This window comes from Nycticebus coucang, chromosome 5 (genome assembly GCF_027406575.1).
Source record: "Nycticebus coucang isolate mNycCou1 chromosome 5, mNycCou1.pri, whole genome shotgun sequence".
Lineage (NCBI taxonomy): Eukaryota > Metazoa > Chordata > Mammalia > Primates > Lorisidae > Nycticebus > Nycticebus coucang.
The window spans coordinates 120,444,503-120,456,629 of record NC_069784.1 but is presented as its reverse complement, the minus strand read 5'-3'; the positions used below and the strand labels follow the sequence as shown (position 1 = coordinate 120,456,629).

General features: G+C 42.3%; 1 protein-coding gene across 4 annotated transcripts in view; it reads right to left on the bottom strand.

The window, feature by feature from the left end:
* Positions 1-347: 347 nt before the first annotated feature.
* The window catches only part of STX11 (syntaxin 11), a 44,178-nt gene continuing 32,398 nt past the window's right edge, over positions 348-12,127 (bottom strand). For all 4 annotated transcript variants that reach the window (XM_053592707.1, XM_053592708.1, XM_053592709.1 and 1 more), the window contains one exon: positions 348-2,096. In XM_053592707.1, the coding sequence (XP_053448682.1) occupies positions 1,228-2,096 (869 nt within the window). In that variant the 3' untranslated portion in view covers positions 348-1,227. The remainder of the gene's footprint in view (positions 2,097-12,127) is intronic.

Genomic DNA, 12,127 nt, shown 5'->3' with positions numbered 1-12,127 from the left:
AACCAGTATTTATAACGTAACATTTATTAATCTTACTTGAAAATTACAATTATTTTACTTAAATTACTCCATCTCAGTGCATGAAAAGAATGATCACAGTAAAACAAAGGTAATATTTCTAAGCATGTTATTTTATTATCTCTAGTTCTGTATTTGTTTTCAGCCTTCAAAACCTGTCTTTACTGCCAAAACTAACACAGAGTTGTTCAAAATAAAGTTTTGACCCATACTGGACTATGGAGATGTAGACTACAGTGGGAAAAACACAAAACACGCAAACCAACGCTAAGTACCGTCTTTACAAAAAAAGTAAAGTTAAACTATTTGGTCATCATTTACACGTCTTAGTGAATATTAGTATTTTACAATTACATACATATGCATATGTAATAAGTAAAAATATACATTTAAAATAATTTTTATCTGTGAAAAAATACATAAAATGTGACTGATATATACTTCAATTGGAGTGCTTGTTCAATATTCAGTGCTTAAAAATATTTGGAAAAATAATCCAAAAATATAATCTGGTAGATGATGTTAAAAGTGAAAGAGATAAGGAAATAGGAAGTGTTCAGTGTGATAAGTAGGGAAGGTGAGCAGGAAGGTCTACATTGGGAGGGAATCACATAGCATCAACTATATGAAAAATCATAAAGGAAGGATGTCTTTTGGAAAGTTTTTTCCAAAGCCAATTTCACTCACAATGGAATAGAACCCAGGAACTTTCGGGACAGGGTAAACAAGTTGAAGCTTTCATAATGAGTTCATGCTATTAAAAAACTGACTTCCTCCTTGAGTCTTTATTAGGAGGCATGCCTTGGACATTTACCCTACAGTCAGGAACGTTAGTTATCTATTTATCCCCCATGGGGAGGGTAAGAGAGCAATGTGTCATACTTTAGTTGTAATGTGGGTAACTTCAGTAGGAATCCGTCTTTACTGAAGAGCCATCAGCATCTTGGGCCATCTTTCCAAGCACCAGCTGGGCTGGAATTCTTGAACCTTCGGTTTCTTCCTTCCCTAAAGACGGCGTTCCCTAAGGAGCTGAGGCGACTCCCCACGGGCAGAGGCCCGGCTTTGGCTGCTTTCCCGGGGCGCTGCCCGGCGGTCCCCTCGGGGCTGGGCGTGCAGAGGCCCGGCTTTGGCTGCTTTCCCAGGGCGCTGCCCTGCGGTCCCCTCGGGCTGGGCGGCGGCCAGGGCAGAGGCTGCCGGGTGTGCTGCGGGCTAGTTGAGGCAGGGGCAGCAGAAGCAGCAGAGGGTCCGGCAGGGGTTCTTCTTCTTGTACTGCACGGCCTTGCGCACCTGCGCCTTGGCCTGGCCGGTGTAGTCGACCGTCTTCTGCACGTTGAGCTCGATGACGTTCAGGGTGTCGGCCTGCATCTCCACCAGCACCGCCATCTGCAGGAAGAGGTCATGCACGTCGCGGATGCGGCTCTCCAGTCGCAGCAGCTCGCGGTGGCGGCTCTCGATCTCGTTGAGCGCCGCCCGCGCGCCCTTCACGTCGGCCAGCAGGTTCTCGGAGAACACGTCCCACTTGCCCTGCTCGAACATGTCCTCGATCTGGGCGCCCGAGACGTCCTTGCCCATGATCTCCAGCTGGCGCTGGATGCGGATCTTGCAGTTGTCGCGCTGCTTCATCTCGGCCTCGTTGTACTCGTGCATGGCGCGCTGGAAGGTCAGGGTGAGCGCGTTGTACTGCGCACGCGCGATGCGCGCCACGGCCGAGTGCGGGCAGTGCTGGGCCTCGGCTGCCCGGCTCAGCTCCTGCAGGGCGCGCAGCCTGCGGTGGATGTCCTCGCCCCGGGCCTTGATGGCCTTGGCGATGGAGTTGGTGTCGCGCTTGATGCTGCTGAGGCGCCGCATGGAAGTGAGGAAGCGAGTGTTCTGCTTTCCTAGGCGCTTCACGTCCACCATCAGCAGGTGATTTTCATCCTGAATGTCCTGGATGTCGCGGTACAAGGACTCCAGGATGTGGTCCGTCTCGAACACGATGTCCTGGTGGACCGAGTCCAAGTCATCGTCCTCGTCTGGAAACTGCTGGTCATAGCTCTTGGACAACTCCAGAAGTTCTTCTAGCCGGTCCTTCATTTTGCCTGCAAGGTAGAGATAGTGAGGTTAAATTCGTCTAGCGAGAGTCACATATTTGTGTGCAGGGAGTCGACGCTTAAAATAAAGATTCTACTCTCAGCATTTCCAATTCCTTATTCCTGAGTGTAGGTAGCAAGTACATTAAAGGAGCTAAAAGTTCTATGGCATTGTGCTTACAAGAAAAGAAATAATATGACCCAAAGGCATGAATGGAGCTGTCTTTTAAGGCCGATAGGTATCTGCGGTCAAATATCACAGGTGCCCAGAACTCAAACAGCAATTTAAAATTTTAGATTGCATTGGAAAACGATTTCTTTTCCTCGCTTTACGTTTTCCAGCCATCACAAATCAAGACACAGAAAAGGGGAAAATAAGAAGAAAAGATTTGCAAGCTAAGAGTTTTTAATTTTTTTTTTGTTTGTTTTTGTTTTGTTTTTTTTGGCTGGGGCTGGGTTTGAACCCACCACCTCCGGCATATGGGACCGGTGCCCTACTCCTTGAGCCACAGGCGCCGCCCCTTTTAATTTTTTTTTTTTTTGTAAGCTAAGAGTTTTTAAATAAGGACAATTGACAAGGCTTTGGGGCCAACGCTGAATGTTGCCTGTTTTGTCTATTTCAGTGTCCCCTCTTGTACCTGCTAACAACTCTTAAAAGAATAGTTACCACATAAACAAGGACTTAACGTTTTTTCTCTTAAAAATTTTTATGAAACTAAAACATGCTTGAAGTAAAACAACAAAATAAATGGAAATTTAATTAGGAGTGTACACTTTAAAAGTCGATATTTCTTAGTCCTCTCCCCAATATCATTCCCTACTGGCAGACATCCTTAACAACACTTTTTAAAAAGTTTTTTGTATGAAAAATTTCAATGATACACAGCTTAGTAGCAATAGTATAACACATTCCCATTTATCCATCATGCAGCAGCAATATTTGCCCACTATTACTCATTTTTGAAACAAATTGGAGGCTCAAGAAGAATTTCTGTGTTTTTACAAGGGTGGTTGTGATAATTTCCTTGCTAAGCAAGACAAAATCGTGTTCCTTATATCCATATTTTTTCCAGTGAAGTGAAAAGGTTTCATTTTTAGAAGCATGTATGTATATGTCAAAATTGAGACCATTTTGCAACTATGTGGCTGGAAAGATTCTTTCTTGAGGGACTTTACCTAACAAATGCAATCAGTGTAACCTGGCTTATTGTACCCTCAATGAATCCCCAACAATAAAAAAAAAAAAAAAAGATTCTCTTTCTTCTATAAGGTTTGCAGAAAAGAGGGGGGAGGTAGTAGCACTTAATGGCTATACGATCTATCAGGGATCTTGATCTCAAGTTGAAGTTATTAATTCTATAGCATCACTAATGGAATTCTGAGAAGCTGGATCTAGGGATAAATGGAAAATTATTCATGATCTCTCATCTGCCATGACCATTATTTGCATAAATTAGAGTTTTTATTCAATGCTAAAGATTTTTAACACAACAAGTTAACCTGTTTAAAATGCTATTTCTACTATCTGGTTACTAAAATCAAGACTAGACCTTTTCAACAATGAGACAGGTCACTGTCTTAGCACTATGACTTAGAGGCAGAAAAAAGACCCAGCCTGGACCAAAACTGAAGCCTTTCCCTGGCCTGAATTTCTTGATATTCAAATATTTCTCCATTTTGAAACACAAATTGAGGTGAAATTGGCAGATAATGGGTTAAGATACTGTATGTGTGTGTGTGTGTGTACATATATAAAACACTACCTAACCCCAGTGAAAAGGCTTTATCCAGAAGTCCCAAAACAGTAGATGCTGGCATGGATGCGGAGAGAAAGGAACTGGGACTACAAACTAGTACAAGCTCTATGCAAAGTAGTATGGAGATAGCTCGAGGAACTAAAAGATCTACCATTTGATCCAGCAATCCCACTACTGGATATGTACCCAAAGGAAAAGACATGTGCATTCAAATGTTAATAGCAACACAAGTCACAATCACAAGTTTCCTTCGATACATATTGGATTAATAAAAGGTGGTCTACATATACCATGGAGTATTAGGGGGTCATAAAAAATTATGAATTAACAACTTTTGTAACAACCTGGGTAGAACTGGAGGCCATCCTCCTAAGTGAAGTATCTAAAGCAGTGGTTCTCAACCTTCCAAATGCCACGGCCCTTTAATACAGTTCCTGTGGGTTGCGACCCACAGGTTGAACACTGCTGATCTAAAGGATGCAAAAGCAAACACCACATATGCTCATTTTTAAATTGGAACTAAATGATCAACATGCAGGTGCACTTCTGGTAGTAAAACTCAGTGAGATCAAGCAGGTGGGAGATGAGAGAAAGGGTAAATTCCCACTTACCGTGTACAATGCACACCGTCTGGGAGGTGGACAGAATTATAACCTTGATTCAAACTACGAAAGTAACGCACACAACCAAAATGTTTGTCTCCCCATAGTATTAAGAAATAATAAATAAATTAATATTACCAAAAATCCATTCACTCAAACACAATGAAAAGGCTGTTCATCACATTCTATGGGGGCAAGACATGATTGCAAGAGGGACTTTACCTAACAATTGCAATCAGTGTAACCTGGCTTATTGTACCCTCAATGAATCCCCAACAATAAAAAAAAAGAAGAAGAAATATAAATGACTTAGACCAAAACTGTACTCTGTATGTCTAATACTTTCTAGGCACCTTTCATGCAATACTCTCTTCAGTCTTCCTGCAGACTCTATGAAGTAGGTACTGCCATTACCAGAGCTGGCATGAGCCAGGGAGATAAAGGAATTTAACCAAGGTCACCAGGAAGTGAATACTCAGGCTCCAGAACACCACCACTTAACCATTACACTAAATAATCTTTAGCAAAGGTGTGAAATGGTAGTCATAAAAACTCCACTATTAAATAAGGAAGTACAAATTAACAAAATTATAAATGCTGTTAGCTCCTTCTTTTTTTTTTTTTTTGTAGAGACAGAGTTTCACTTTATTGCCCACGGTAGAGTGCCGTGGCGTCACACTGCTCACAGCAACCTCCAACTCCTGGGCTCAGGCGATTCCCCTGCCTCAGCCTCCCGAGTAGCTGGGACTACAGGCACCTACCACAATGCCCGGCCATTTTTTTGTTGCAGTTTGGCCAGGGCTGGGTTTGAACCTGGGACCCTTGGTATATGGGGACGGCACCCTGCCCACTGAGCCCACAGGTGCTGCCAATTAGCTCCTTCTTTAAAGTGTCAGTAGTACCACAGGGTTGACACCTTATGTTACCCGGGGAAAGTACGTTAGCCGGCTAGCTCGGAGTTGAGCTGTATCCATCTGCTTACGTTAAAACCTGATATATTCTACTATGTGATAGGCACACTGGATAGAATGGATATATTCCAATGAACAAGCAAGAATAGATCTTAGATTCCTTCCTTGCATCTAGGGCCAAGTCTTACAAGACACTTCAATGAAAGATAATGGGTAGTGCCACACCCCAGGATGTTAGGGATCATTTCACTACCCCACTAGTCCTAGGCAAGTCCTATGCCCCGTTTGTTCTCCCAAAGCCATGAACAAGCTATTTGGGGAAATCATCTCATTTACAATATGATGAGCAAAGCAAAATTCAACCATACAGAAAAAGGTCTTGGAAGATATTCAGAGAAATCATTCTTTCTCAAGACCTAATACACATAAAGTCATATGTTCTAAATCAGGTCAAGACCTACCAGGAATGTCCAACCTTTTTCCTTTTTTGCTGCCCATTGGAAGAATAAGAGTAGTCTTGGGCCACACATTAAATACACAAACACTAACAAAAACTAAATGAGGAAAAATAAAAGGCCTGGCTGTACTTTTTCACAATGTCTGACACTACAGATAAGCAAAACAGTCCTCAAATAATCTGCATGCAGTCCACGGGCTGCAGGTTGGACGCCCCTGGAGCTCCCTTGAAGGCCCAAGTCCATAACATAAGAGGAAGAGATAAGAAGAGAGGAAGGAAGTGTGCAGGGGATGTACAGACTCCCTGAGGAGGTACAGACAAGGCCTTCACTTCCCCTTCCTGCCCACCTTTCCTGGCTCAGCCCAGCCCCGGGTAACTCACCCCCATTGACATAAAAGGTCTCCTTGTTGCCCACGAGCAAGCATTAGGAAAACTACAACAGAAAGTCAACGAAGAGGCTGCTATTTCTAAGAATGTCTCTAAAAAAAGTTAAAAATACATACCTTGCCAATGTTATACTAAAATACAGACGTGGGTACAAGAAGAACATCAAAATACCTCAGTGTCCAGTAGCTGGATTCTGTATTATACAATCCTAAAAAGTGAACTCTGGCAAATGAGAAAGAAAAATTAAACAATTCTCACTGCAGGAAAGGATAAAGTAATAAACTCTGGTGAATTGTGGTCATAAAGTTGCTAAAATCAATCTGGCTTTGATTCACATGGAGGTGAAGAATTAAAAAAAAAAAAAATTCACAATTACCAGAAATCTTCTTCTGCTTTCTGATTTTCTTTTCAAGCATGCGTATAACCTGTTCTGAAAACTAGATCCAACAGGAAAGGAAGGAGGAATTGCTTAAGACTTTTTTCCCCCCGAGCAATAAAATTTTATGTAAGAGAAAACAAAAGAGCAAAGAGATGATGGTTGTTCCAGCAGCTCTCAGATTTTAGGAGGCAACAGAATCACCTGGAGAGCTGTGAACATTACAGACACCTGTCCCTGTGGTCTCTGATCCAGTGGGTCCAGGATGATCTCCAGGTGATTCTAATGCACACCCTAGTTTGTGATCTATTTTATAGCTACCTATCATGGCAGCTTTCTTATTCATAAGTAGCATGCATCTGGAGAACTTAACAATAGTTCTCAGGTTGGGGGCAGTCTTGAGAAAACAATGAACAAAGAGGAAAGAAAGCATGGCTACCAGACTCTCTCCCCTGGGGAAAGCTGGTGGTTTTCAGAAGCAGTGCCTTCTGGCTTTTGGGAATGGAAGCTAGATAAGAAATCAAGGTCAACTGAGAACTCACTCTCAGTCAGTGTGTGGCATAAAAACCATCTATGAAGCTCAAAATGTAGAGCAACCAAGAATGTTTGCAATAGTTTATTCCTTTTAGAATGGAAAATCATATTAAATGATTGTTGCAGACACTGACCAAAGGGGAATTGAACAAAACTGAACATTGAGCTTTACTATTATGAGGCACCGTCATGTACATGAATAAATTCTAACAATGTTCAGGGTGAACGATGAAGGAGGACTTAATATTCTATTAGTTAAATATGCTGGCCCTGGGGACCTAGATCCTGATGTAAAGAGCTTACTATGTCTGGCATAAAAAAATCTTAAAATTTTCTGTCATAACAGGAAGGAATGATTCAGAAAGCCAGCTCCTACCTGTGTCAGAAGGTTAACAAATGGGGATGACAGCTACATAAACAGCCAAAATGACAGATGCCACAAAGCCCAGCCGGGAAAGCCATTGCTGCAACTTGCCTCTAAGGGAAGAACCGTTTATGAACATAACACACAATCATTTCTCTGAGCATAAAAGAGAGGCTTTGTGCCTGCTGTGAAAGGGACAAGGAAAAAAGTGTTTAGATGTTATTATGGGCTGAATTACGTGCCCCCCAGTTGTTAGGCTTCCCAATTCATATGTGGAAGCCCCAACCCCCAGTACCTCAGAATGTAACAGTGTTTGGAGTTAAGGTCTTTAAAGAGATAATTAAGTTAAAATGAAGTCTTTAGGGTGGGTCTTAATCCAATACAATTAGCATCTTTATAAGAAGAGGACATTTGAACACGGACACATGCGTGCACAGAGGAAAGACCATGAGGAGGCCCAGGGAAGAGCCTCAGAAGAAGCCCACACATGGGGCCTCCAGGACTGTGAGGAAGAAATTTCTGTTGTTCCAGTCTGCGGTAATTCGTTACACAATAATACATACAGTAAGCCAATTTCGCTTCATAACAAGAAACAAAATTTTTCCTGTTTCACAGAAGTATGTTTTTTGTTTTTTTGTTTTTTTACAAAAACTGTGAGAAACTTCCAACGTGGGAAACAAGGCACAAAGCTGCATGTGAGGTTTACTGTGGAGGTCGCCTTGGAGATCCCTGGAGGGGAACAAATGCAAACACACGCAGGGACCTCTCTGTCTGTATCCACAATGAAGAAGTGCCTTAGACTTTATTCTGTTTTAATGTGAGTTCAAAATATTTAGCATTCTTGTTTCGATAGGAAATAAAGTGCATGTGTGGACACCTGCCCACTTTGTATATGCTGTGCAGCTATTTGTGAAGCAAAAAAGATCTTGCCCTCAAGATTACGCACTCCAAATGAGGACTTCTGGTCAGCACCCACGTTCTGATTCTCAGATCCTATAATACACAAAGGGTGCCAAAGGAATATATGCACATTTTAAGAAAGGAAAAAAATTGTATGACAATTGTAATACTCAACATATACTGATAACATTTGTTACCTTGTATCTTGTATCTCTTGTAATTGCAGAAGTCAAATGTGACCAAAGTATTACAATTTTGGTACAGTTTTTTCCATGTGTATACGTTTTTTGGCACCCTCTGTATATCTCCTGTGTCCTGATTTTATGCCAATTTTTAAATTGCTGTCAAAAGAAAATGATGGTTACAAATCAGAAAGTCCACGACTGGTCCTTGATGACCCTTTGTATACAGCTTATATAACATCTTTGTGGAAACTAGAAAAAGGCCCCTTCCTCTGGGTGACTGCTGCCCAACCCAAGGGCATATAACCTGGTGAACTGAGCAGGGACGGATCCAACCCCTCTCATCCTTGAGGAGACCACAACCTGACAATCCCATGGCATCACTTTTGTACACCTTGTCCAGCCCCTCTCATCCAGCCCTCCCCACTGCCACAGTCATCAGTCAGGGACCAGAACATTCCATAGGCACAGGGGCAACACACCACTGTAACGCAACCCTTGAAGGACAAAAGTGCACCCTTGCCAATGGCTGATTCAGATCCACACTTAATAACATCACTCCATTGAGTAAACCCAGTGCTCTATGTTTTGATTTTTAAAAGGACACATTTAAGAGGGAAAATTATTCTTTCAACTTCCAAAATTTTTAAGCTAATATAAAGAGTTCCCCAAAGTTCTTGTTTTCTTCTTGCTCTAAAGTTACTTTAAAACAACAATAAATGTGTGGTGGGTCTTAAAGTGAATTGAGCAAGAACACATTTGATATTTTCTTCGGGCTCATTCAAAGCACAATTTGAGAGTCTGAAGAGTGTTCATTGAGATAGATTATAAATGTCTGAGGCTAAAAGAAATAATTTAAAATGTCTCTAGTGTCTCTTGTTTTCTCTTTCCTCTACAGCGAACAGCAGGAGGGGTTATTCAAAGCATGCTGGGGAGCCCAGTGTGAAACAGCAGGCTCTCCTTTTTAATCACTCTGCTCATTTGAGGCCTCCAACACATACACTTTCACTTTTCAGTTCCTTCAATCAGAATTTTCTGCCAGTGAGATTGTTATTTTATCCTATTTGTGGCTCTTTTTTTTTTTTTTCCTTTAAATGGAGTGTCTGCTTTTGTCATCCTTTTCCTGTCTCATCACCATGTTAGATGTGCAGGGGGCGGCAGCCTGTCTTTTGTTGGTTCATTGTCTCAGGATCCGGAGGATCAGCGTCTGAGAAGCTGGATCTGAGGAGTTTGATCCGTACCCAGATCTGATACAGATCGGGGATAAGTCTCTGGACTTAGAGGCTAATGCCATCATCAGATGAGTCATCAAGGAATCCCTGGATGCGGGTGGGAGTCATTTTCCTTGCAAGAGAAATGAGAATGATTTCAGAGATGGACTATACTTGATTACAATAAATGGCAACAAATTCTTAACAGTACTTCTCATCAAGAAGTAGTGTCGATTTCTCTGGTTTTTTGTTTGTTTTTGTTTTTTGAGACAGAAGTCTCACTCTGTCACCCTCGGTATAGTGCGATGGCATCACAGCTCACAACAACCTCAAACTCTTGGGCTCAAGCAATCCTTTTGCCTCAGCGTCCCAAGTAGCTGGGACTATGGGTGCCCACCACAATACCTCAGCTAGTTTTTCTATTTTTAGTAGAGACGGGGGTCTCGCTCTTGCTCAGGCTGGCCTTGAACTCCTGAACTCAAGTGATTCACGCACCTCAACCTTCCAAAGTGCTAGGATTACAGCATGAGCCACCATGCCCAGCTTGATTTCTCTGTTCTTTGAATCTGGATTTAGCCAAGAGATTTCCTTTGACGAAGAACACTGCAGAAAATGTGAAGCAAAAAGAGACTTGAACGGCCCTGATACCTTGCAGAGGTTCTCAACTGTATTAAAGGGCTGTGGCATTAGGAAGGTTGAGAACCACTGCCTTAGGGCTTACCCTCTCAGGGAACACTGAAACTGTCAGGTGAAGAAGCTCAGCTAGCCGCCTGGAGGATGAAGACCACATGGAGAGGAAGAAAAGCTCCCAGCTGACCCTCCACTGTAACTGCAAGACCTAGCCCAGCTGAGTACGGGGGATGACCCACCAGGGTTCACTATCTGCCACGTGACTATTGCAGAGGGTTGGCATGGATTAGCTTATTAGATACTTGCAGCTGAGAGAAACAAATTGTTACTGGGCAAAGGTTTGTTTTACTGACAGAGCTACCTGACACACTCCTCTTTGGGTTTCTCTGTGTCCCTTAAGGTCCACTCTTCTTTAAAGAAAACCTAGAAGACTGACATGAATCATAATTTCAGGAAAGTAAATTCACATGCCTTTACAAACAAAAGTTTATTGCTAGGATTTAAAAAATACAGACATAAGCAATATGTACCAAATAATTACCCTGATGATGTGTTTCATCTACTTGATGGACTGTGGCCTAAATTATACTAAATTGATTTTAATTCAGTGTACATTTATGATATTCTACTGATATGCAAAAATCAATACAAAACGCACACAGGAAAGCATGTTTTTTGAGTGTGTCTGAAGACAGTCTTTCTTTTTCTTTTGAGGATTGTGGTCATAATCAGTTAAAAAGAAAAAAGAAGCTAAAAAAAGATTATCTCACATACAAGTAGACTCTGCACAGAGGCTCTGCGCAAGTTGTTGGTCAATGCAGTGTGTTAACCAGGAGGCCTGGAGCAGCGGGCCCAGGAGAGCACAGCGAGAGTCCACAGTTTAAACCTTGGCTGAAATTCAGTCTGACAAGAGGTTTTGAGAACTCGAAGAGCCAGTTTTCAAATGGGGGTGGGTAGTTTTAAGTGTATCACAAGGCTACCTTTCAGATCACCAAAATAAATAGTGGGTGGGCTCAGTATGACTTCTCAACCAACACAACCCTACGGCCACAGCCCAAACCTTCCTCTGTCATCAAAGATTGGACCAGAGAAGTTTCTTTCCCCCACACTAAAAAGAACCAAAACTAGTGAGCAAGGACTAGGTTTCTAAGGAACATCAGAAATCAATTATGGCCTTCCTAACCCACAGTCATGTTAAAGGTAATCAGGATACTTCCTTTCAGAGCTATAGGATCTGCTTAGAGTTCTGCATCTACTCAGGCAAATACAGCAGAGTGGCCAAGTGTTCAGCCTGGGCAGACATGTGGAGGCCTCTTCAGATCCCACCTCAGCCACTCCCAGACCTTGCCTGGGATTTCTCTCTGGTTTGGGGATTCTCAGCAGTCAGAGAGGCCCATTCCTAACAGATGAGTGCTTTTCAAGCCTCCAATATATCACGTGTCTTTGTGAGCCGCCTTCTCTACCTGGTCTTCCCTACGTGTTAACTACCTCACAGGATGGCTGACTCGAGATAAGCCCAGTAAAGCTCCGAGACCAACACCTGGCAGAGCGCAAACACTCTGTACAGAGCATTTGCTAATACACCACTGACAGTTTATTTCTCGTCTCATCTATGACCATAAGTGAACTCTAACACCATGGGTTGCTTATTATTTGATGTTTAAAATTCTTTCTTCCAATTATTGTATTATAAAATCTTTGTATTTCTGATTATGAAAGCAACTCATAA